At 43.9% G+C, this 26,713-nt stretch overlaps 3 protein-coding genes and 1 long non-coding RNA gene across 6 annotated transcripts; 1 reads left to right on the forward strand and 3 right to left on the reverse strand.

Moving 5' to 3' along the window:
• Positions 1-936: 936 nt before the first annotated feature.
• LOC127294456 (uncharacterized) lies at positions 937-2,150 on the reverse strand. Its single transcript, XM_051324275.2, has 2 exons — positions 1,542-2,150; positions 937-1,450 (listed from the first exon to the last, which is right to left on the reverse strand). The coding sequence occupies exons 1-2, from the start codon at positions 2,059-2,061 to the stop codon at positions 1,188-1,190; spliced, it is 783 nt and encodes a 260-aa protein (XP_051180235.1). The 5' UTR covers positions 2,062-2,150; the 3' UTR covers positions 937-1,187.
• Positions 2,151-5,115: 2,965 nt separating this feature from the next.
• Positions 5,116-6,285, reverse strand: LOC127294458 (NDR1/HIN1-like protein 13). The gene has a single exon (XM_051324276.2). It carries the CDS (start codon positions 6,210-6,212, stop codon positions 5,352-5,354), a length of 861 nt encoding a protein of 286 aa, XP_051180236.1. The 5' UTR covers positions 6,213-6,285; the 3' UTR covers positions 5,116-5,351.
• A 7,707-nt stretch (positions 6,286-13,992) lies between these two features.
• LOC127294459 (uncharacterized) lies at positions 13,993-17,251 on the reverse strand. The gene is made up of 2 exons (XM_051324277.1): positions 17,078-17,251; positions 13,993-16,668 (listed from the first exon to the last, which is right to left on the reverse strand). The coding sequence occupies exon 2, from the start codon at positions 16,625-16,627 to the stop codon at positions 14,297-14,299; it is 2,331 nt and encodes a 776-aa protein (XP_051180237.1). The 5' UTR covers positions 16,628-16,668; positions 17,078-17,251; the 3' UTR covers positions 13,993-14,296.
• Positions 17,252-18,839: 1,588 nt separating this feature from the next.
• Positions 18,840-25,401, forward strand: LOC127294460 (uncharacterized). Of its 3 annotated transcripts, none has more exons than XR_011743015.1 (6): positions 18,840-18,995; positions 19,191-19,290; positions 19,657-19,756; positions 20,226-20,325; positions 20,449-24,671; positions 25,040-25,401. It is a non-coding gene; the product is annotated as an uncharacterized lncRNA (long non-coding RNA). The 3 variants fall into 3 exon arrangements; XR_007846653.2 differs by having other exon boundaries at positions 20,449-24,451; XR_007846656.2 differs by having other exon boundaries at positions 20,226-20,302; positions 20,449-24,451.
• The last annotated feature ends 1,312 nt before the right edge of the window (positions 25,402-26,713 follow it).

Genomic DNA, 26,713 nt, shown 5'->3' on the forward strand with positions numbered 1-26,713 from the left:
TAACAAGCAGCAATACCATTCTTTGGCATAAGACCCAAAATTATCAGGAAGGAAAGAAAAGGGAATTGCATGCTGCTCTGCCATGACGCTGGACGGCTGGACCAAACGAATCTGAAGGGAAAAGATGAAAAACAGCGACCAAACAAATCTGAGGAAAAACGTCTAACGACATAGAAAAGAGTACACGACGGAATCGCGGCCGGCGGGCACGAGATTCACAGGTGCAGCTCGCATCGGGGCGTGTCTCCGCTCGCTCACGAGAACGGGAGCTGGGGGGGGGGGGGGGTGAGGAAAAGAGGTGGAGGGGCCGACGCGCGAAAACAAAGAAGGCGAGGGGGTTTTCTAGAAACTTGGTCGGCGGCGGGGGTGGGAAAGGAAGAATGCAGGGAGGCTGTAGGGTTTCTCCACCGGTTGGGCCACGGGCTTGGTGGGCTCAATGCCCGGAAGTTGGGCCACTTGGCCTGGCTTGATGGTTTTCCTTTTTTTATATACAAAACAGTTTTCTGTTTTTATTTCCTGGTTGTTTTAAAGCCATTTTAAAATAGTTTTAGGAACACAAAAATACCATAAAATATAGTTTTAGTTTGGGGATAAACAGGGAATAATTTTGGCAATAAAATAATGTTTTAATAAAATAATTTTGCTCTGCGGTATTATAAGTCGGTGCAGCGAGAGCCTCACAAGTTAATCTTCTTAGAATTAACATCTTTCACCGTTGATTCGCTGGAGTTTTCGAGTTTTTTTCTTCCGGTGCACGGGCACTTTTGCTAGTTTTTCCCTATGAACGCACGCATATCATACCCTACATTTGAAAGACCAAGTTTAAGAAATTAACCCCGAGGGTATTAAGATTGACGAAGTTACCACATCCACCTCTCTATCACCGGGAATGTTACCTTTTATAACAGAATATTTCATCTTTTTAAGACATTGAAGTGTCAAATCTAGAGTTTGATCTCTGATAAACAGTGTCCTCCTAACCATACAATTATAGGCTGGTTCTAAATTTATGTGGGTTATGATTCCAGAGAAAACTCACTATATTAAGCTATCGATTTTGTCTATACAAATTCTGGTCGAACTGATTCGTGACTATATTAAGCTATCGATTCTGTGTATACAAATTTTCGTCGAACTGATTCGTGCACATGTTGCCGTCGAGTCAATCTCCTGCGTCTGACTCGCCACTAGTATTCGTGCGCGCGCTGCAACGCCGTGAGATGCTGCTCCGTGGCATGCAGCGCCGGGAGTTTGACCGTGCACGGAGGAACGATTGCCGCGGCGGCCTGCTGGGTACTCTGGTCGCTGGACGCCCCGCCGGAGAAGACGATGGTCGGGACGCCGTTGGCGTCGGCTCCCAGCCGGTACAGGCGCTGCCCGGCGGCGAAGTCGCCGAGCAGCTGGTACGAGGTCGCGGAGCCGTCCATGGCCAAGCACAGCTCGTCGGTGCCTGCAGAGACAAACGACATGGAATGGCTTCAGAACTGGAAATGAATGGTTCATCAGGTTAAGCACATGGTGGATGGATGGGTGTGGCGTACATGCGGCGAGCTCCTTCTGGGTGCGGTAGAGGAAGCTGAGCACGGCGGCGACCTCGTCCCGGAAGCGAGAGAAGGGGCCCTCGTCGTCGTCCTCGAGGCGCAGGCGGCGGAGCTTGCAGAGGCCCTCCCCGAGCTCCATCATGGCGCCGCGGTGGTTCCGGTCGAAGAGGTGGTGGAAGCCGACGGCGCACTGGAGGACGCCGTGGAGGAGCGTCCGCGCGGGGTCCTCGGCGCTGTACCAGAGCTCCTCCACCACGTCGTGGCACGCGTAGTACTCCCCGCCGTTGAACAGCGCCACCGCCGCGTCGAACCCGGCCGGCTCCTGCTCGTCCTCGTCCTCGTCATCGGGAGACGGGCGCTCGCCCCGAGCGGTGAGGAGGCGCCGGCGGCAGCGCAGGTCGGCGCCTCGGCGACGGCTGGTTCCGCGGTGGAGGCGGTGGAGGATGTGCGGGCGAACGGAGTACGCCGCCGCGGCGGGCGATCCCGTGGGCGCGCGAGGCGGCGGCGCCAGGGCGTACATGGCGGAGGCGGAGCGAGCGGGCACCACCGCCGTGGAAAGGAACAGAGGTTCGTCGTGTCACGGCACAACCACACAAAGTGCCGTCGCTGGTCAACCACACAAAGCCACAAAGGTCGACTGGTCGAGTTCGTTGAAAAAAGAAAAAAAAATGTAAACAGCAAAAATATCTACTGGACCGGCTTGTTAGCGAGGTGGTGGTTTTCTTCAATTTCTAATGGTCAGTGTTTTAATTTTCTTACCTGATCTTTTTCAAGTTCAAAAATTTTCAGTTTAAAAACCTTACTTGTTATTAGGCCGCATTGGTGCAGCCCATAAAGCAGAGTTGCTACATGCAAGGAAGCGTCGCTTATAAGCGGAGAATAGGGAGGGACCCGTCTTTCTTATAAGAACTCGTACAATGGGGTGATGTTAGCTTTCCCTTCGAAATGCCACGTCAGATTTTTGCTTAGTTGGAGGAGAGAATGAAGAGAGAGAAGACTGTCTTCCCTTAGATAAGAGATCGTCTCTTAGAAAATAAGGGAATGCTATTTTCTCCATTGTATGATACAAGTCTTCCCTAGCAACAAATTTCCTACTAAAATTTAATTGTTAATATTAATTTCTAGAGATGGCTATAAAAGATAATGCATTGTATGACTTATATCTAATGTCTTCTCTATCTGATGTGGCGGGGTACATGCCCTTAGATACCACTAGTAAAAGGTCGATCCTCCCAAAGATATGTTCATACAACATAGAGAGTTGTCGTGCTAACACGTGTTGCAGCGTAGCGTTCTTAGGGTGAGCGTGCTTTCAATTTGCAACGCGCCAGCATGCATGCTTCCAAATGCAACATGAGCGTACTTCAGAATACGTAGCAGCGTATTTTCAAGTGCCGCACCAATGTATTTCGAAGTTCACTGCAGGCGTACCTCAAAATATCAGCGAATGCACACTTGTAAATGCATTGTGGGCGCACTTACAAGTTCGACAAAGTACAAAAGCACAAGTGCACTACATACGAGAGTACAAAATACCCTAAAAGGCGGAGTACAACTATACTAAAACTCTAGTACACGTACACCAAAGTCTAATTAAAATTGTAGTAGTTTATGAAATATAAAAAGTTTTCTACAAACTATCAATATGGGATATAGTTTTGATGATCTCGACGCGAGAAGATAACAAGTGCAAACGGTTCGTAATTTGGATGGATGGTTCTTAAAATATTTTGTTTTGAAATTTTGTTTCTCTAGAACCCACAAAAACTAAGACCTCCGACCCTCGTGTGTCTTCTCTCACACTCATTCCTTATCTCACTTTGCCTTAACCTTACGATAAGTGGCGGACAAAGAGCGTTGGAGTAGGAGAACACGACACTTGTCATGAGTAGGGTCCGCTAAAAGAGACATTCGTGAAAGTCAACCATTTGCTAATGATTTAGTTTCTTGTACATAAAAACTCTAGAGCCCACTTTGGATTGTAGAAATTTCATACGAATTTTCTAGGATTTCATTCTTAGGATATTTTCATGGATTACAATGGTACTAAACATCCCAATTTCATAGGAATTTGATTCATGTGCCTAGGATTGGGATGTTTTTCGTGTGTATTTCATCCAAACAACAACCATCTGTCTTGCATAGCGAAACCTATGGGATTTCTCTATTTTTCTATTCCTGTGTTATCCTTGGTTCAAATGAAAAGTGGAGGAATAACCTAAAAATAAGAAACTTTCCTTCGGTGGCACTATTTATTTGTTTGGTTTGAAATAATTGAGCAAAGGAAACAAAGAAACCGAAAAAAATCCTTTGGTCTCAGTATTAAAGGAAAAATGCAGAAATTTTAGAATTCACTTGTACCTCCTTTTCAAATTTCTACGCAAGTAGAATGATACCGAGGTCTCAAGTGGCATACTAACATCCGAATTATACTTTCTCATGTGGTTTGACCTTGATTCAACTATGTTCTTCAGGAATCACGTGTCCTTTCTTGCTCCTATAAAGCAAACAACCCAGTTAGTAGAATTCATATATTTTTCAATTCTATGTTTCGTACCTGCATTTTTATGAATATCTTGTGGTTTCCTATTTCTTCTATGTTTTTTAAATCATACTTAAGAGGAGTGTCATGTCGTTGTCATCTACTCGAGCCGATCTTAGCTACTCCCTCTATTTTCATTCACTTCTCGTTTTAGGTTTAGTTAAAGTCAAACTTTACAATGTTTAAAATATACATAATACCTATACATATAATATGAAAATATACTTACTTTGACAAGATCTAAAACACAAAGTAATTTGAACGAAGGAAGTATTTTTGTCGGGTTACCTTCTCAACGAGGAGGGACAGAGAGCCAACAAGTTGACATTATTGGGATGAGCTGAACCCAATGAGGTTAGGTAAATTGTTAGGTAAATACGAGTATTTACCAATATGATAAAACGTTGAACCTATATGCTGTAAATGAAGGTGACTGCGCTCGACTAGGTCTGGCGTTTTCTACTTGCTCGTGTCTGATATGCGGCTGCATTTTAAATAAAAAAATAAATAAAGAATCTAAAATTTGGTATTGACTATGCGCATCATTTAATACTGAGATCGATGGAAAGTGCAAATAAACGGACCGCTGCGTTCGCCCCCAAAATTCTGAATTAGCATGCATACAGCTACACCGCGCACACGCGTTGAGACTTGAGACTTGAGACTTGAGAAACCAGCGGATGAGTGATGTCAGGTGATACTCGGCCATGGTTAACAACGACCTTGTGTTTACTTTTTTGCATACGACCAAACTTGGTCGGGCTCCTCTAGTCTCCAGCAGCGGAACGTACGTACAGAGTAATCAGTTTTTCCACGTCGTTGGTGAGGTTTTAGCCGTCAGGAAGAGGTTTTAGTCGTCCGCTTCTGACGACAAACAAGTGGAGTATTTAGAAGTTTCAGCTACCCCAGTTACATCAAGACATCCCGAGTTCTGGTCACAACAAACTTCCGATCATTTTTTATTTTTTCTACAGTAGTATTTCTTTATGCAGAGGAGAAAGGTACTTTGCAATGTAAATTTCAATCTGCAACTGATCAGAATGCTCGATCTGCTGATATATACGTACTCAGTTGTTATGTACAACTCCAAGTCTCCAATTGCATTTTACATCCATGATCCATCCAAGAAGTGCCTCCAGATCACACGAATCAATGCAGTGCACATGTACAAGTAGTAAGGATCGATCAATTAACCTCGACGCCGGCGCATGGCGTGATGCCACGCCGGCGAATAGGCGATCGATCACCAGGCAGTGAGGCATCCAGTATCACCACCACCACCAGAGCGGCTTGACCTTGACCGTGCACCCCTTGTTGGCGGCCGCCGCCTGGCCGGCCAGCTTGTCGACCGTCACCTCGCAGCGCGCCCAGACGTCGACCGTCCACGTCCGCAGCACCTTGCCGAGCCTGACCCGCACGGGCACCCTCGCCTCCACCGTGAGCGGCACGGCGCCCGCCTCCGCCTCCACCAGCAGGCTCGCCCTCTGCTCTTCCGTGAGCAGCGCCACGCCGCCGCTCCCCCCGCCCGCCAGCGGCATCGCCACCACCGTCACGTTCCGCGGCGCCTGGTAGAAGGCCGGCCAGCGGCCCTCGGCGAGCCGGACGCCGGAGTAGGAGACGGCGACCTCGCCGCCGCCGCGGTAGTCGACCCCGACCTTGCGGTTGGCGCCGTTGTCCGCGCGCACGGCGGCGTCGATCCGCACGGGCGAGCCGCCGCCGAGGAGGAGGGCGGCGGCGTCGAGGGAGAGGGAGGCGACGGAGAAGGCGGGCGCCCGGGGCCGGAAGACGAGGTAGGCCGCGCCGACGAAGGCTGCGGCGAGGACGAGCAGGAGGAGGAGCGCGCCGCAGGCGCCGCAGCAGGCGCGGCGGAGGAGGCGGCGCCTGGCCGGGCGCGCGGCGAGCTTGGTGTACCTGCTCGCGCGGTCCGGGGGCGGCACGCGGAGCACCTGGTCCTTGGGCACGTGCACGATGTACGACGTGCCCGGCGGCGGCGCCAGCGGTGGCGATGGCGATGGCGGTGCCGTCGTCGGGGGGCGCAGCGGCGCGGTCTCCGCGGACGTTTCGGGGTTGGTGTCCGGCGGAGGGGTGGAGACCGGAAGCAGCGGCGCGGGGTGGACGCGGTCCGCCATGGGTGGTGGAGGAGCTGGGTCGGTGGGTCGCTGTGAGCTCGAGCTGAGGAAGATGTACGGGAGCAGTTGGAGTGTGAGCTGAGCTGCTTGCTGGGTCTAGCTAGCTATGTATAGGTCGGAGGGAGAGCGCGTTGGGGACGAAAGGGACACGTGGGAAACGGTCGCCTCACGCAGTTCAAACCTGACGCTGTTATTTTAGCTTCTCCTTCGCGCTACTTTTGAGACGAGACGACGGAAAAAAGATGGAGTTGGCGGCGTGGCGCCGTTTGATTTCGTTTTCTTTTTTCTCTGGCGCGCGTCTCAGCAAACAACTTCGCTTTTCAACTGCGGCTTGCACGCAACAGTTGATCGATTAGGCTACCGTCTAAGAAGGCGTCAGAGATTAAAACATGGGTATACTTTTGCAGCCTAGACAGAAACCTGAATATTCAGAGGGAACTGATCAAGGTCCTAAACGCAAAGTGATCTTAGTGCGTCATCTTGTTTAACTCGTGCCATGTGATATTTAGCAAAGTGTTTTTTAGAGCAATCACGTATTCCATTAATAGAAAATCAAGTTACATAAAGAAATACACATGAAAATTAAAGATGAGCAAAAATATAATGATTATCCTGAATTTGTGGATAAATTTTAAAAGATCAAAAAAATACAAGACGATCCTTAGGGTTTCCCGCACACATCGTAGCCAACGTCAACCACCCAACTCCAGCGCCGCCGACACAAACGCCGGAAGAGCCGCCGAGCCACCACCATTTCAAGATCAAAAAAAGCACCATAGCCAATGGCGCCTTTTGTGAGCCGGTGAACAACCTGCTGCAAACAGCGAGGCACATGTCGTTGTGGCACATCGTCCGGGGGACGTCCACGTATTGTCTTGGACCAAGATCCACCGCCTCTCATCAACGAAATCGGAGAAAGAATGAATACATCACCTCCAGACAAACATCTTATCTCCAAAAGAACCACCTCGCCCACACCGCTAGCGCCGTCACGGATAACAACGAAATTCAGCGACACACTGAGAAAATGATCTTGGCAGATTTGAAGAACGATGAGAAGACTAAGCTACTGATCTGAGGGACCGATCACCACACGTTGCCATCAACTCCGATGCGCCACCCAAAAGGTTGTCGCGGGTGTGGGAATAGAGTTGAGACATATTTAATCGCTCGTACGTCGCTCTCACCATTCCAACGATGCACCATTGCAGATGAAATCTAACCCTAACTACTAGGCCAAAACAGAGGAACGAGGCCCGCCTCCCCCTGCCGCCGACGAAGCGCCAAGCGGAGTAAGAGGGGACCAAGGCCAACGCCCTGGTCGGTGGAGGTCGAGATCGGGAGGAGTTGGTTTGTGCCGCCTCTAGCCGGGGGGGGGGGGGGGGGGGGCGAAGAGGAAAAATGATATTCTGCTAATCGTGTACTCCACTAGTCCAGTAATTCATCGTCATGGAAGAAAATCATCCAGAGTTGTTAAAAAATGCCAAGACATGGGTAAACTTTGGGTAAAATTTTGGAGCCCGGACAGAGACCTGAATATTCAGAGGGAATTTGATCAATGTTCCAAAATGTGAAGTGATTTTAGTACTGTGCAACGGTGCCTCTACTCTACTCTATGCGGCATCTTGTTTAACTTATGTCATCTCATCTATTTAGCTAGCTTTACTTCACTAGTCCACTAACTGTCAGGGTAGAAAGCGCCGGAAAAACATGGGGTAATTTTGGATCAATAATTGGAGTCCGGACAGAGACCTGAATATTCGGAGGGAATTTGATCAATGTTCCAAAACATAAAGTGATTTTACTAATGTGCAACGGTGCCTCTACTCTACTCTATGCGTGGTCTTGTCTTGTAATGTTTGTAGTACTATTTTGTCATTTCCCTGCTAATCGATACAGAGTACAAGCTAGACGAGCCGTTGCACGTGTTTACCTATTTCGTCTTTTACAAAAGTGTCTAATGGCAAACGTTCATGCGTTTTACACACCAAATTAATGATCAAATATTGTCTCAATAACGACAAAAATGGCCTCTCCGGGAAAGTTTAGCAAAAAAAACCCTTATCAAAATTATTTCAAAATCTAATCCTCTTGTGCACCGTCCGTCTCCGTAAGCTACCCTCCTAAGCATACTGCCATGATAAGGGGACTACCCTCCCGCCAGCTTGGCAATCGCGAGCCCATGGCTCGGCTAGTTAGCGTCGAGATGTGGGGTGCTAGCCCATCTAGCTCCACAACCCAAGCTGGGGCGCTGCCCTATCAATCGGTGTAAAATGATCGGACCTAGATCATCCCAGTCAACGAACACATACATAGAAGAGATGAGTATGGTGTTGGCGGTTTCCCAATGCCCTAGTAAAACCCCACATAATTGAAGCAATCTTCCATGGATTTTGGCCCCTATCCCCCATGGTTATCTCCTCCGATTCTTTCAACTTCATCAAAAAATTAGCTCACATTTCCTCTATTTTGGGAACTTTAGGGAAACCTAGCTCATCCCAAAATACAAATAGTCTATGGAACATTGTACTTATTTTTATCCCTTAGCCTTTGTATAGCACTTGTATGAGGTTGGGAAACTGGTTGGCCTCTAGATTTTATGTTATATACATGTGTATTACAAATGCTAGAATTTGTTTAGGATATGTTATGGATGATAATTATGATATGATTTATTCTTTGATGTGGACATTGTATTACGATAGGTCATTTTATTATGCTTACATGGCTTCTAGACACTACAAATTGCGCTATATTTGTGTTGTATGTGAAATGTAAACCTTCCATTTCTTATTAGATGTTTTTTTTTCAAATATGTAGGATGCATTTCTCCACCAACATTATGATCTTGAATGCCGTGCATGGTTTATGGTGCAGAGGAACTAGGTAATGCACATTGACAATGATTGTTAATTTTTTAGTTGACATGGACATATAATGTTCTAGGTTGTGTATTTTCAGGTCTTTTCACCCCTACTACACTAGATGTCCCATGGAGTCTCATCCAACAAGATGACATACACCGAGCGATACACCACATGCACCGAGAAGTTAGGACTCCTTCCATACATGCACGAGTTACTTGCCTCTATCGTTCCCAACAAATTGTGTAGTCGGTTGTCTGCTTCCTCCCAATCATCATACAACATCTTAAATGTGGCTTGCTTAGCCTTCCATGCCTCCTTGTACTTTATTGTGTAACCTAAGAGGGCTTTGACCATATCTATGACACCCTTAATCGTAAACATTGGTAGTGCTTGAATGGAATTGGAAAGTCTGTAAGCGATGAATTCGGAGCTTACTTGTCGGTGATCGTCCGACACATTGAATTAATCTATCTTCTTGAATTCTCATATGTAAGTTGATACACAATTTGATATGTGCCACTCGGCCCATCATTTCCATGGTCTTGCACACACAATCCATGGACGTTCATCCTCGTCACATTTAACCATGTAACGCTTCTTGGCATCCGAGTGAATCATTGTGTACGGTCGATAATACTTAACCGCATACTCCTTAATCCACTTCTTAAATTGCAACAAGGTTTTGAACTTCACTCCGCCACAAATCCCATATTTTTTGTGATTTATATCCCACTTCGAAGTTGGCCTTGGTCCAGTCACTATACTCATGCCACCGCCAACGACGGCTTTATCTATGAGACTAAGATCGCATAACAATGGTATCCCATGATCCCAGCCCACTACCTTGTTGAAAGCTTCAGATTCTTTAGCCGTGAACCCTTATTCATCAACATTTTCTTAGGGACCATCGTCATCTGAGTCTCAGGTGTACCATTGCTTATAAATTTTTCATGGCTCGTGATATCATTTTTCATGCCCTCTTGCACACAAAATGCCTCCACATCAGCAACATAATTGTCATGCATATCACCCTCCAAATCATCGCTCTTGTAGTCATCATTCTCCTCTTCTGATGCTTCATATTGGTCATTTCGAATCGGTCTCAAAAGTTGCCTTATTTCATGTTGGGTCATAGGAGGTTGGATCATTTTATACTGGGTCATGGGAGGTGGACTCAGTTGTTGTCTTGTCCACATTGGGGTCAATAAGTGGATCATTTCTAGCCGGACTCACATAAATTGGGGAGGCTTACTGGTTCAAGTCAAAGTGCAACCGAAAATCAACTTTTCTTTTGTGGCAAATAACTCAAGATTTGTCTTGTGATTTGGTCCGCGAGAACCATGGGCTCCTGATTGCCATGCTGGCAGGAGGGTAGCACCCTTTTCCTTGGTGCTATGCAGTAGAGGGTAGCACCTCGAAGACATACACTATAAAAGGGTTAAGTTTTAAAATATTCTTGGAGAAGGTTTATTGTTTGCTGAACTTTGCCAGAGAGGTTACTTTTGTTTTGATTTTGACTCACATATCATACCTATCGAGAAGTTAGCACACATTTAACTATCTAAAAAACTGCAGAAAAACAAAGTACAAATTTAGCATCCGTTGTGTATACTAACTAAAATTAGATTGCTCACATTACAAAAGGGAAATGTGGAATGACATTTATGGAGTGAACAACTTAGGTTACACCACTATGCTCTTATGTTAAGTTCTGTAAACTTGAGTAACAATACGAACACATATAGACATCAGATTTTACGTTGAAGCCCATTAGCAGTGCAAAACCACATGTCATAAGACCGTTTTAAACTAGTGTCAAAAGTGGGATAAAATATATTCTTCCATAAGTACTAGTGTGGATCTCATAGAGCAATTTTTCACTATCTTGAATATCAACAAGCTGATCTGAGACACAGGACTTAGGGTAATATTTTTTAACCAAAGATGCTGGAATTATTGCTTAAAGTAGAAAAGGTGGTTGATATGAACTTCACACATTTGGGGAGAAACTCCGTTTTCTCGATGAACTTTTTTCCTTTGAACTTCCTCTTATTCTCTTCTCTCTGTTTTGTTTTCTTCTCTAATGGAGGCTAACCTAAAAAAATTGCCACGCACCTTGCTGGCTGCTAGCTAGGAGGCTTAACATTTCCTTCCCTTATGTCAAAAGTCTAAAGTACCCCTAGGTTCAAATCCTAATGGGCGTTGGTCTCCTGCACATGTTTGTGATGCCTAAGAAGCTTCAAGACATCCCCTCATAGCCCATTGAGGAAGATATTCAACAGTATCAACCATTATGGTGTCTGCAATGTGCACCACAATGGTGATGAGGAAGGAGCCGAGAAAGAATGGAGGGATGAGTTCACCAACGTCTAACCGGCGAAACATGTTGGTGCTCCAAGTTCATATGGATGACAGACAACGGCGTAGGGGTATTTATGTTCTTTTTGCAAGGAAGACATGGGTACCGGTGTGGACGATCAAGCAACCAAGCCCATCGACATGAGTTGGATTCATGAGGAGTAGCAAGAGGAGGAAGTCGGCCGAGCCGAGAGGGTGGAAGAGGCGGCAATGTGGTAGGAGAGAAGGCGAGGAAGAGGGTGAGGGGTTACAAGGAGGGCTTGTTCGCTCGCTAAGAAAACAAGTCGAACAATAGTACTATATATTTATGCCTTGATGAATTTGCAGGTAACTTTTTTTAGATGAACATTTGCAGGTAACTTTCGTCTATCTTGTTTTCAAGCTTTGAGCTATTGCAACATGCACGCACTTTGACGAGTATATAGTTGGTTTATTAGGTATTTCCTTTGTTGTACTAAATCATCGACAACTAATATGTAACAGAGGGAGTTTTGATATCTTAACCGTCTTGCTTATTAACGTTAAGTACACAATTACTCCATTAGTTGCTCCCCGAAAAAATAGGTACTCCAGGGCAGATGTTGTTTAGTTGCGATATGAATCCTTTTGCGATTATGTGAACAACTTTTTTTTAGATAAAGGGCGCTTTATTACTCAAGAGAAGCAATTACAGCCGGTCTCTGCATAGCTAAGATGCACACAACCGTTTAAACTAGTCTTAACAAAGTTCTGGAACTAAAGACTGTCAAAATACATAACAAATGTGAATGTAAAACGCCTCGGAAGATGTAGGAGGGCCAATCCGTGGATTATGCTGCCACCCATGTAGGGAAAAAGTATCCCTCGCCGTATCCTCCAACCGTGTACAGACCTCCGTAAACAGGTCTCGGTTCTGCACCTTCTAAAGTGCAGACCACGAACGGAGAGTAGCTGTACATCTGTAAATAACCTGCATAAGAGAACAATCTTTGTTATTAAAATTTTTGTCATTTCTACCCAGCCATAGCGACCATATCATGACAAACGCCCCCACCCTAATAAACGTTCTGAATCTGTGATCAATACCGTGTAGCCAATTACCAAAGACATTGGTCACACTAGTTGGGGGATACAGATCTGAACCTATTTGGATGCATGACCATATAGACCTGGCAAAGCGGCATTGGAAGAACAAATGCTTAATTGTCTCATCTTGTTGACAAACAGCTGAGTGGAATTTTCTCGTATACCTAGCAAAGGAAACAACAAACACCCTGGCTATAGCCCATAGATAGACAATGGGGTATTGGGGTAGGTCCTTGTGTGCAAGTTACGCGTTTCCAAATCAAAGGAACACCGACGAAAGCAGGAAAACCGTGTGAGTGTGCGCATATACATGCTACAATTGTTTTTAGCTAGCTCCTAGGATGGTCGATTGATGTCATTTTTTACTATGTGTGTAGGTTGCACCAAACACCCGGTCCTGATATACACACGCGTGCATGTGGTGCACATAATATAACAATTAGTTGCAAAATCCTCGTTGAGCATGCACAAGAAACCGTCAGTCCAGTTTTGGAACAAACCAACAAGAGGGCATTAATGATATACGCTGTGGGGCAGGTATGTAAAGTCAAATACAAATCATACTCAACTTAATTAGTAAATATGAGTTTCTTCCCTCAAGTTAGGGAGGGAGGATGGAATCTTGGGACGTTCACACACCTACCGGTCCAGAGTTTGCAATAACTTAAGAAAATCCTTGACACATTGGAAAAACAAAACCTAGGATGTGAGTGAACAAGAAGAGGCTACCTGCTCCGAAAATAGCCGGTGGAACCTGGGTGTAGGCGTACCCGATCTTGCCACATGACTGAAACATTTAATTTTTTTCTGAAAATTTGAAATGATTTTTTTATTTTTTAAAAGGTATACCTGCAACTGTGTCCACCAAACTCGTGAGAAATTCAAGGCAAAATAAGACCGTGTGTCTACCACACAAAAAATTGAAATTTTTGTATTTCTTTATGGCGGCCTTTCTTTAAACGGTAGAAATCAATCATTAGAGTTACTTGGACATTTTGTCATTTTCGTGTAGGGCACACACAATCATATTTTTTATTAAAAAATTGCACAAGTATCAAAGTAATATGTACATGCAAAAAATTACTTCAATTTTATTGAAACTTAAAATTGCATTTTTCGATCTAAAAAAAATCCAGTACGATTACACCTAGGTTCTACCGTCTATGTTCGGAGAAGGTAGCCCCTTCTCGGTGGGTCCCTTTCGTCACCATCACCCCTCTTGGTGAACTTGTTGACCTTTGGTTTTGTATTGCTTAGGTCAAGCCCATGCCCCATCTTGTTCTTGAACGTTCAATAGGCCCATCAGTACCGATGAATCCACTAATGTACTGTATCAGCCTAAGCACATAGTATTAATTAATTCATTCTTTTAGGACAAAATGGAACATTTTCCTTTTTTTCGCAAGGTTACCGTTCCTTAACCAGTTTGTTAGTATTTTTTTCTTCATACTTATCAGCGCTCCCTAACATCACCACAAACAGCACTTGAGAGTTACACAACAAATAAACAATAGAATAAAAAGAGCCATATATAAACACAAAGAGCATGGCCATGTACACCCATTGCCCTCCAAGTATTTCCGAGACTGATAGAGACCTGTCTCAGTGCAGTGTCTCAAACCAAAGCTTTTGTAACATCGCCAAAACATTTCTTTTACAAGCAGCCAAATACTAGCAGTAGCTGAATCACTGAATGAATGAATCAACTACCTTCAGTCGGCTGCCCTGTAACAGCAGTAGTTTCAGCCTGTTCAGTGGACCCTTTTTTCTGGCTCAGTTGCGTTTAAACCACTGTTAGAGAGTTTCGGCGTCGATAATCTGCGATGTGGAGTTAAGCTCCACTGGATCCACCTCCAGTTCACGTAATATATCTTGAGGCATGTTGATTTTGCTACGACCATTGCTTAACTGCACCTCTTCAAATTGCTCGAAGAGCGAGTCCATCGCCTTGACTGAGCTTATTCCTAGAACAGGAAGCTCATTTCGTTCAGAAATATCTGCACTCTGCTGATCTCCTGAAGTTGATAGCTCTCTGCACCCATCTAATTCAGTCGGGAGCTCTGAACTCTGCTCTTCTACCACCGGTAATGCTTCACTCAATCCATCTCGAATCGACCGGCTCCAACCATCGAGGTCAGAAGGAGCACAGGTCAGCGCTTCTTCATCGAGTCGTGCAAATTGCAGCTCCTCAACTGAAATTGCTTCGTCAACATGCATCCATAAGTCTGAAGATAACAAGACACTCGGTATGTCTTCAGGTTTAACTTCCAAGGGTTGACAGACACTACGCTCTGAAATGGACTGTACCAGAACGTCCTGCATACGGCACTTGAATAGTGAGTTCACTTCACTCATGGCGTCTGCTTCCACGGCAAATGGTTCATCAATATGAATATTTAATCCCGATGAAGAACTTGTATCATCTGTGGAATTAGTAGTCTTGTTGCCTTCATCTATTCCATGATTTACCTCTCCTAACATGCCCACATCTGAAATCGCGGTGCTTAATATTTTCATCTCTTCACCTAAATGTGCTTCCAGCGAACCAAATAGCTTGACATTGTTCCCTTCTTTCTCAGCATAGTGGTCCGAGTGATTATCACAAATTTCACCATTGTCCAGTTTGACACAATTGCCATGTTGCAGATAACAAGAATAATTTTGTTCATAAGAATTCCTGTGCTTCATATTTTGTGCTGATCGAAAGCGCGCGCGAGGAGTCCAGCTTTCCTGCAATCGACTGCGATGGTGCACGGCTCGGTCGAATGGAAGATCAAATAGGTTTCGCCGTGGAAGGTAAAGGGATGGCGCTGAACCGGGAATCGGTGGTAAATCTATAGTTTCCTCTGAATCTCTTGAAGGATTGAATGGGTTATGTCTTGGGGTGGAAATGGAAGGGACCTGAACATGGAAGGTTGATGCATCCTTCATTTTCCTAGTTGTATCAGCAGCTTGCAGGTCAAATAACCTCATGTCAAGCTCAAACTTCAGAATGTTTTTTGCTCTTTGAAGGTCTACCAGGTTCTCCAACTGACTAGTTTGCTCCATATCCATGCAATTTAGATGAACACCATCTTTCCAGTTATTTTGGTTATCTTGCTCCCATTCTGCTCCTTCCTCGTCACCTGAGCTAACATCTTCCTCCTCCTCCTCCTCCCCAAGGTCATCTTCATTATCATCGGATGAGGAATTCAAGCTGTCTCTGGAGGCCAAGGAAAGCTGGCCAGTCGCTGAGTTTATCATTGAGTGCAGCTCCTCAATCATTGGGATAATGTCGGTCATGGACGCGTCAGCAGAAGAGCTCTCATCAGTAAGATCAGATTCAGAGTCATAACAAGGAGGATCCTGCCTCATGACAGGTTGCCAACATGATCTCATGAATTCACCAAACTGATATTGGCCGTGTACTCCATCGTTACAGCTTCCAGTACAAGTGCTTTCAAGCTCTTGCAGCTCGGCCTTCTCGTCGATTTCCTTAGTATGCTCTTCACACTCCGCAGTGGCATCGATTTTGGTATGGTTAAAAGCCTCTGCACTTAGAACGGTATCATCTGACACAAATGTGACATTTTTCTCTTCACAGTGAGTACCTTGCAAATCATCATTGGGAGTTCTCTCCTCCTCAATAAATTCTTCTCCACTAAGAACAGCAGCATCAGAGGCAATGTATGCGACATTTTTTTCTTCACACGGAGCGTCACATGTAAAATCATCATCAGAAGCTCTCTCCCTGACATATACTTCACAACTGTCAATATCAGTTCGCTTCTTTAACTGTGCCTTGATAGCAACATTCTGAACCTCTTTGATTAAACAGTCGCTAATACAAATGTTGGATTTAAGGGGGAGAAATTCATGCTCCTCCAGTGTCTCATCTCCATCCAAGGGTACATTGGCTTCACCATAACTCAATAGTGCTCCGAGAAGAAGAGCGGTTAAAACGATGACCGGAGAGGAAGACAGCATGAAGGCGAACAGAGTAGGACACAGTCCATGTAGAAGCAGCAACACAATTGCGGCACCGAGTGCTTCAAGATGGTGGCAAGCACAATGATAGGCAAGTCTGGTAGAGGAACGCACTAGAATTCTGATGTGCAGCACAAGATTGTTGGTATCGGAAGCCATGATTTTATCTCTTTAGATCTAGCACCGGGACAAGCCTGGCCCTGGTAACAACAGGAATATGAGAAGCGGGTCATTTTCCATGATACCGTGGTGGTGACTTAGAACAGCTAGCTGAAGCATGTCAAGGCGAATTGAAATATGTAACTAAGGTGAATATGCCAGCATTATATGAGTTGCAGATCAAGAAAAATAGTAGAGTTCCTCTCCAATCGTGTAACATTCAGCAAGTGCTGATTTGGTCAGATATTTCTGAATCCACTATTATTTGCCAGCAATAATTTCAGTGAGAGGGGGGACAACAAAGAAGCAAGCTACAAATCTACTCTGATGAAAAGACCAGATGCTTAGTGAATCTACGAATGGTGGACGGGCAGATCAAACTAGGAAGGCGAGCAATGGCACTTCGGCCCAAGAACATGTTAGCTGCAGAGCTCAGCGAGAAGCACGCACCTGCGGCAGCGGCTGCGGCGAGCCGGCGACGGCGACGACAAGAACCCGGAAGTCCGAACCCCCCAGCAGCTGCGTGAGGCAGGTGAAGGGGAAAGCAAGGAAGTCCAAGGAAAGAGACAGGTCGGAGACAGGGTGCTGCACTGCTTCCCTGCCTTTTTTTCCTTCTAGGATTCTTTGCTTTGGCCGACTTTTTCTTTAGCCGTCGTGCTCACCTCACCTCATTAATTCCTTCCAAACAGCACCGCCCACCTTCTGAGTTCTGACCGTTCGTGCTGATTATCGTTGCTGATTATGATTACTGTACTAGGTTATTATCCCGAAAGAGTATCATTACATTTTCCCCGGCAAGACGCCGCTCAAATGCGCCATCTGGATTTCAGCACCCAAACTGAATTTACTGATATATAGTTAGCATAATACACTTAGCTCTGTCTTGTACAGTAACCCTCTTCTTCCCATGCGTATGGCACTATGATGATGCATCATCATGTGCTGCACTTTCCGCTGTGGGGTATCAAGGAAAGCTGTATTGGAAGGTATAATAGCTGCCCCCCATGGGGGCTTCACAGCGCTTTGTGTTACTGACCGTTGGATCTCTCCTTAGAATCCATCTTAGCCGTTTGTTTTTTTACTGTGTGGTATAAAAGGCACTCCACACTGGAAAACCCTAGCAATGTGACGAGCTGCTCCTCCCCAATCCCCACACAGCCGCCATCCACCCAATCGGCAAGCTCCTCCTCTCCCGTCCCTCCCCTCCTCCTCCCTTGCCGCCTCTCCCTCCTTCTCCCGGCGGCATGGACGTAGAGCCTCCACGGCCGCCGTCACGCCGCATCCCCTCACCGGGCTAGCAGGGGCGAGCAGCAACATGAGGAGCCCTAGCTGCGACGGCCTCTTCCAGTAGCCCGACCTGCCCTCTCCTCTGTTCCTCCGGGCCTCCCACGTGAGGTGACGGCGAGGGTAGGTGATTTCGTGGCGGCGTGGAGAATTTCCTGGCCGGATGCTCCTCGGTGCTGCTCCGGCCGTGCACGCCATGGAACTCGGGCGGTTCATCCCCAGGAGCGGCCGTACGAGCTCCACGACCTCCATCCCCTGCCGGAAACGAAGGATGACCACCGGGTGCGAGAGACAGGAGCCTCGTCGGGGAGTCGCCGGTGAGCTCCGTACATCTGCACATCTCCTACGTTCCTAAACTAGGCTGTGTATTTTTTAGGAAGATTTTGCACTATCACGTCCTAATGTATTACGATGAATTGCATAGGAGAATTTTAGTTGGAGTAGACTTATGATATCACTCCATTATGACATTTGGGTGGAGCCGCAGCGGCTGTACGGCCGCGCGGACAAGCGTGTGGTGTCCAAATGAGCGGCGAAGGCTGCCGCTCGCACGTCCGCTCGCTTGGAGGAGTGGCTGGTGAGCTCTTTCCATCCCGCACGCCTCCTATTGTTTCTAAACTAGATAATGTATTTTCATATGAAGATTTTGCGGCAACAACAGGGGACATTGACATCTGGGATGAAGACAAATGGGCCAAAGAACTGCTGCCACCAACAGTACCAATTATTGTGATTAGAGGAAAATTCATAGGATGCAATAATTTTCGTGCCACGTATCTATAGACTTGGAAGAAGCCTGTTGTATCTATAAACGTGGGCTGCCGACCCCCTTCTTACCACTGGTGACCAATTTTGCAGCATGCAATCTAAAAAATAATTTTCATGCAGCACACATTGCTAATGAATTTTGTTAGATTGATTCCCCACTGCTTGACCAGGCTAGAGGACTCCGGAATCATCGTTGCCGCTCGATGGAGGACGGGGTGCGCGGGTTTCAAATGGAGGTGCAGCGTTTAGGGTCTCTGGTGTGTCGCCACCACCTGGAGTCGCCTCGCCATGGTGATCGTTACCATTGCCTAACAAGGTACCTTCTCATAGTTCCTTGTTGTGTGCGACCTGTGTCTTTGGTTTCTATATATGCATGTGTTCTTGCCTAGCTATCTGCCTATTTGGTTGCTTGTGGGGTGATGTTCATCTGCTGGCTTGCTTGCCTAGCCGTTTCCCTATTTGATTGCATGTGGGGTGATGTTGATCTACTGGCTTGCTTGCTTCCTACTAGGTTGGTGATTGATGCAACTGGTATTTAACTTGAGGGATGCATAATTCAGGATGGATTTCTGGTTTGGGTGATCTGCTTATGGCCATTGGTACATCTGCAGGTAAATTGGCTAAATGAGATTGGCTGAGCACAACGAATGTCTGTTCCATGCCATGTCTGTGTTTCCCTAGACTAATGCACACCATCCCATGTTTAATTCTTGTGAAGCTAAAGTGGCAGTTTTTGTTTGTTCCTAGGTCTACTTGATTAGATTATGATAGTTGCTTCGAAAAAATGCATATGTTAGGAAATAAGTAAAAGTATTTTGTATTTAGAACAGGAGCAATGTTTTTTCTCCATTATATCCACAGGAGGTTTATGATTTGGAGGGTTAATCTATTGGCATGACAGTACATATTTTCAATGATGAATCTTTGGGTTATACTTTAAATATCAAGGACCTCATCAATTTGGACATGACCAACAGATTCCGCTATGACACCGTTGGGCAACACGACGACGGAGGCCTGAAGTTGTATGACCAGCAACAGCATCCGTGGGCAGCATCTGCTGGCACAATGAAGGAAGTATGCAATGTTTTATTGTAACTTGGTTAGTTCGTTATAGTTGTAACCTATGGATTTGGTTTTGCCTTTGCAATCTCTTATATTCGCTCTACAGGTAATTCTGAATTTGGTTTTAGTTACTTAAGGGGAAAATGTGCATTGCCTATAGATTGTATCAAAACAGCAGAATGTAGCATATGTAGAAAAAAGAACGATTTCTAACCAAGCGAGTTTGTTTATTTTTTGGGCATTCAAATGATGCATAGCATTAGTTGATGAAAGATGCATGCTGTTTTTTATGTTCAGAAGTATTTATTAAGATGGCCGCCTACCATTTTTCATTTACTTTTTCACATCTTATATCCATTAAGTTGCTAGATCCAATTTCTGTTATGGATATCTTCTATGCCATCCATGGTTAGTGCAGATTTTGTCATCCAATTGTTCTCTTCCTCTATGTGACAGGTTTAGTACTTGGTTTTCTTTGCAGCTGCTCAACAATGGATTTCTATCCTGTGAATTGGTGTAACAAATAAATTTTCCAATGTCAGCTGCAGCAAGATATAGGTGTTGTACCCAATTTTGTTTCTGTACGTATTCTTGTTGTGCATTACAATGTTGTTTTCTTAATTTATCTTTCAAAAAGGACATGACAATGCTATCGATGGCTCAGCTCCAGCAATATCTAACAGCCTGTTTTACTTTTATTTCAGGTGATTTATCTATTATACATCACACTGTCCGCTGATGCATATTTGAAGTTTTTTGAAATTTATTGAAATTGAAGGGAAATAGGGATACAAGGAACATGCATCTTTTATGCTATTTTCTTATTCCATATACAGTTGGTTGCAGTTTCTTGAAAGTAAAGTGAGGTAAATATATGTTGGTTGTAGCAAAATCTAACTAGCACTCTATTATCACCTTTATTTTAGGTGACTTTCCTACTGCACAACACAATTTCTGGTGACGCATATCTGAAGTTTGTTGCAGTTTTTAGAAATGAAGTAAAATATGGACGTAGGCAGCATGCCGATGTATAATTTTTCGAAGCTGGTGTACTAAACCTGCCCATACCTAAAAAGCATGAAATATTTGGTATGAAGTAGGTAAAAAACCGTTATTATGTTGTGCTCTTCCACTCTTTAGATTATCTTAGCTCCATATATGTTTCCTAAATTGCAATGATAGACAAAACTCTATTAGGCTAATACTGAAACATCACATTATTTATCATCACATTGCATGGTGAAATTTATTTTCTTACCGGCACTATCATTGTCAAAGAAGAATAGTCAGACTTCTTACTTAAGGATAAAATAATACACTAACTCTGGGGTTTTACGTTGCTTAATTATAATACTCATTGCAGTAAATAAAAAAATGCATTCCATATAGATTCCGATGTCCTTATATAGGACTGTATTTTATCAGGTGCGCCCTCTCACAAAGAACTCACATAATTGGGCATTCATTCCAATTTTAGCAACCCATTGCTACTCGTAGGTATGAATACAAATATATTACTTCACTTCTGCTATTCCACCTTTTATAATTAGAACTTTATTGTAGAGATATATCCATCTATGCAAATATCAGAATGAATGGTGGAAGCAGGTGTTGTTCGCATACCAAGGGAAATTTTTAGTGGCACTAAGCAGAATAAAACATGACCGTGTTGCACTTCTTCATCATGCATACAATGCACAACCACTCTCTCAATGTAAAAGGGTGCCAGGTTGTACAGTGGTTCAATCTATCGCCAACAAGCTGGTTATACGTCGTGGTATGACCTCTAATTTGTCTACCGCCGAAAAAGTTACGATTTCCTTTTCAGAGAAGCATTACGAACTATTAATCTTGGTGGAGGAGAAGAAACTTTGTATACTAATTGATGTGCCTACCGGACCTGCAAGTGACACATTGGTACACCTAAGAACTATAATTGTCGATGAACAGTAGTTACCCACTACATTAAAAAAACTACCCTTGCATATGTTTACAAGTAATATTTCTTCAACGGTGGTTTTGTCGGAGAGCATCCTGAAATATGGTGGTATCAGGAATTTCATTTTGTGATGATTTTCACACATCTTGCAGATTCAGAGGCCATATATGCATGGTAGCGGCTGGAGCTACAATTAAAATATTCAGAAATTCCCACTGTCATGAACCCCATCCTTTCTTTTGCGTTTAATACTGATGTTATGCTTTTGTGTGAAACATGGCCTAATGATTCAGGGAGCTAGCTGCTCATTAGTGAACTTTGCCGTTTCTTGTGTGTTTGTATAGGTATGCTATAAATTACAGTCAATACCTTCAGGTTTTATATGGATTTCAAGTTTGCTTTGTTGACTTGCTTGCTTCCAATTAGAAGAAATCTATGGGTTTCATGGAAAGTATAATTTGCAGGTGCTCAAGGATGAACATTTTCTATCTTATGTTGGCACCATGCAGATGGTATCTGCCACTGTTGTTACCCGATCACTTACATGTACATGGTCTGCTTCTCAGTTTTTGTGTTGTTTTTGTAGGTCGTGTGATCAAAAGGTTAACTGGATTAGGCAAGGCATGATTGATTATTGTTGCCTCCTATTTTGAAAGGCACTAATTCTTTGATTATTGCTGCCTCCTTCTATTTTGAACCACACACTCGCTGCAGATGGAAGGGATTCTATCTAAAATGAGGAGTATACAAATGAATCTGATGTTGGGCAAACTTTATAGGATATCTGGAATAACTGTGCAGCTGCGCATTCTTTCTGAATTATAATATAAAACTTTTTTAGAGTTCCTATGGGTCAATCATTTTTAGTTCTGGTGGGGGTTTAATTTTTGTAGGGGGTTTTGCAGTGCTATCATTTACATTATATACTGTTTTGCATGAGAGTATAGATTACGATATTAACACGTACAGATTTTCAAATATTGCTTCTAAAAATATCAGGTCAGAGGCATGTATGCTATTTAAGCAGTGTTTTTCCTACCTTGGAAACTTGTGGTTGTAGTTGCTCCTCACCTATGGCATGTTTTGTTATTTTGTATTTTGTTCTCGGAAAACTAGGAGAGAGCATATAAATAAAAGGTGCTCATATCTTGCTAGCAAGTGCCTATTATGATCCATGTGATGATTCATTTGCGGATGACTAAATCGAAACCTCGGAATGTTTTATCTTCGGAAAAAATAATTGGTAAACCATTCTGCGAGGTATTGTTTGCCATGTGGTGTGGAGTGTCTTCATCTCATTTTTATTTGGCTAGCTGTAGTCTAGAGCGTTTCTCAAATAATTTTAGAATGGATTTTGTGAAGATTTGCAGAGAAGTAAGTCGAAACCTTCTTTACCGTAAACTAACTCAAAACCTCAGGTTTTAAATTTTTTCACCGTACATAATAATTCTTATATACCTGCTACTTATAATGTCAATCATATTTAATTTTAATTCATTGTTTTACAGACCATCATATTTGCCTAAAGATGGTATTTCAGTTTCATGAAATAATTGTTTCCCGTCATATAAGAATCAATTACTTTATTCAGTTACTAAACATTCCAAATGGACTATGAATATGCAGATTGGCATTCAAGTCCCTCCGGGATCCCTTTGCTAAAGAAGCATCACTACCTTGCTGGCTTTATGCAGACCAATCAGCTCATTCTTGGCTTATTCTGAAGGCAACTATCGGTTCTTTTGCAGCTGATGAAGCATTTTATTGGATCTCAATTTGCATGAAAAGCTTCACTGATTCAATCATGGCAGTCGTGTATCTTCCAGATTTGTAATGCTATTCTGTAGTGTAAGGATTTCTTCATCCCTATGAGTTGATTGCTAATTGCTAAGCTACTATCTCAAGCTAAGTATAGTTACCTCTTGCTAATGTCATTATTAGTTGCTTTCTAATTGCTTTCCAGCTCACAAGAGGATTTTTTTAAAATCTGCGAGTTGTTCCTTTTATCTTGCAGCTTTTGAACAGAAACTACAACCTTAACTCAACTAATATATAAACAATATTCAGAGGAGTAAGGTCAATGCTTTGATTTGTGCTAGCTTTATCCACCGAATTCAGTAGTGTATTACTTTTGTTAGCATTTTTTAAATATAGATGTTGATGTGGATCTTCAGATATGTTTCCGCCCTTTTTGGACAATGCTAAACGCAATAAGTTACTAGATGCCTAGAAGGACTACAAACTAGATGCGGCATGCCTTATTGATCAGTATTCACAGTAACGCAATGTTGTGACTGCATGTTTAGTTTTCGTTGCTAAATTGGATTTTTTACCTGAGTATATCTTTGATCAGTATTCAGGCCTCTAATTCTTTGCTCTACTACTGATTAAGTAGGGCATGTTGAGCCAAGAAGTACTAAAATATATCTTCTTTGTTTCTTCTCATGTTTGTTCTCGTGTGGTGTTCATGCCTAGCATCGCAAAAATCTGCTACACTTCCACTTACAATGAGGTTAAGTAATCACGGCTTGCTCTTAATTTCCTAATTCTTTGGTGAACTATATACCATCCAATTATTAATTGTAATAATTGTGGTTGAGGGTTTTCTATTGTGCAAAACATCTTGTGTGGCTCCTTCAGGGTGCTCAATAGGAGGTTCATGGATTGCCCCTGCTGCCTCCTCCTCGGTGCACATTAGGGGGAGCACGAGGTGGCGCCAAAAACTGCGCTAGACGATAACATAGTTTGAAAACCTTCCCCATGAAGAGGTGGGGTTATTGTCCCTTTTCAGATAGCAAAGAAAGCATCCTCTGGTCATTTTCCGAAGTTATAGGTTACCTTAAGAATCTATGTGCACCAAGTTATTCATTGCAGGAGATACAATGACATTTAATAAAAGCCAAGGGCAGATATTTACCAAAAACTACTCTTTCTCATGGCTAGCTTTATATTTCTATATCAAGAGTGACTTTGAGAAAAGGGTTGAAGGTACATGCACTTGATGAAAATGGAAGCAACAACACTACAATAGAAACAAGAAATATAGTATATCAAGAAGTACTTAATAATCTCTAGAATACATGTGCATCCGCATTTATTTGTATATGTATATTTGTGGTGCATTTTTCCTTGATCATGTATTGTACTTTTACATGTCTAATTTCTCTCCTTAATTTTGCCCTTTTTAGGATGTTTCAGAACTAAAAAGAACTTTTTATTTGATGCAATCTGTGTGCTCCAGCTGGCATGTTAAGTTTCTGTATCACATATATGTAGGCAACTTTATTAGTCTTATTTGTGTTGTGCACCTTTCTAAATATATTGTACACTCAATGAATTGTATTTTCTTTTTGTAGGGATTTCTCTTAGCGTCAAGTCCATTTGTTTGTAGCTATATGTGCCGACTGTGAGAACGGCTTTATGTTGTCCATGCTAAGAGGCCAAGGTTCTTAACCACGATTTTCGTCTGCCGGTGCAAGGATGTGTCCACAAAATCCTCTTCACTGTTCTTCGATGTTGACTGCTGATATTTAGTGTTATACCTTCCTAGAACAGTCAACCAAGTATAGATACGCGTTTGTGGATTAGTCCATGTACTTCCACATCATGTTAGATTATGTGTTGTTAGTTTGTCACTGTGTGGTTGCAATCAATGTACTAAGTGGCACTCTTGATCTTACACATCTTTATGTTATTTCTAATTGACCAGTTAACTTAATAGTGAGAGGCGATCTTCCTGTACTAGATTTTTGTTTTCTCTTTACTATTTGGCTTCACTTTTATGAGAAAAAAAATAAGGTTTCGATATACTGAAATTAAACTACCTACTTTGGAAGGAAATTAGCTCTATACTTCAAAAAAAATATTTGAAGCATACCGATATATTAGCTAGCACAAGCAAAAGAAGCTCACTCTTAGTAAATTTTGCCCAGAAAACCATACCTGTTAATAGTCATAGTCAGAACGCATGTGAAATGCTCCCGAATTAACTTGATCCTATGATTTTGACAGATGTAACATCGGCATGTTCATCCATTCTCCAACATAGCCTCCAAGCTCTTCTCCTTCATGTGTACCCTGCTGGGACAAAATAACATAGAATTTCTGCAAACTGAATATTGGAATATACTTTTGTAATGAATTTTAAGTGGTTTGAAAACGGAGTGTTCTGCACAGCTAATCACTTGATAGCACATAGAAGATAAAAGTAATACCATGCGAAATGCCATATTGCAGAGTATCGCTTCGGCAATCCCATATTGCAGAGTATGGCTTCGGCAATCAGCACCATAATTCATCCCATCAGTGGCACCAGCTTCTCGAGCTTTCGTTGGGACATGCTGGCCTCCAAGTTGGCAAAAAATCTTTGTGCATAGAAGCCTGAATACTAGGGTGGCAGCGTATGAGTGATAATGCACTAAAAAACGTGAACATTTACATAATCCATAGCACATGGTCTCCTAACAGGTACTTTGGCATCTTCATTTCTGATAATCAAAGATTAAGAGGGGAAACCAACCGAGCCTGAACATAACGACCAACAAGAGTCTAATCTCCAGAGTACAGAGAATCATCAGCACTCACCCAACGAGCTCAGAAGAGGCGGAGACGGCTGGCGGGCAGAGCGGCAGCCTCTTGGAGGCATGGGAAGGGAGCAGGGTAGCGCGGAGGAGGAGGTCCGGGCGGAACTGCCGGCCCCAGACGAACTAGCCGCCGTCGCGGACCGCGCCGGAGCCTACATCAGCTGGCAGGGGTGACGCGACAGCATGACCGCAACAGAGGCGGAGCAGGCCTGCAACGCCGTCAATGGTGCAGAAGCTTTTCGATGGGAGGAACGCTGTGAACCCATTGGAGCAGCTGCCTCCCCCGAGCTCCCTCATGAGGCCGCACATTGGCGCAATTCCATGCCTGGCCTCGGGAAATCGCCGCGATGCTGCTTCTCCCTGCATGCTGATCCCCTCTCTGCTATCTTGCCGATGAGGCCAGGCCTGGAACACAACGGCACGTGTTCTGGAGAGACGACGAAAGAC

This window comes from Lolium perenne, chromosome 4, assembly GCF_019359855.2.
Source record: "Lolium perenne isolate Kyuss_39 chromosome 4, Kyuss_2.0, whole genome shotgun sequence".
Taxonomy (NCBI): domain Eukaryota; kingdom Viridiplantae; phylum Streptophyta; class Magnoliopsida; order Poales; family Poaceae; genus Lolium; species Lolium perenne.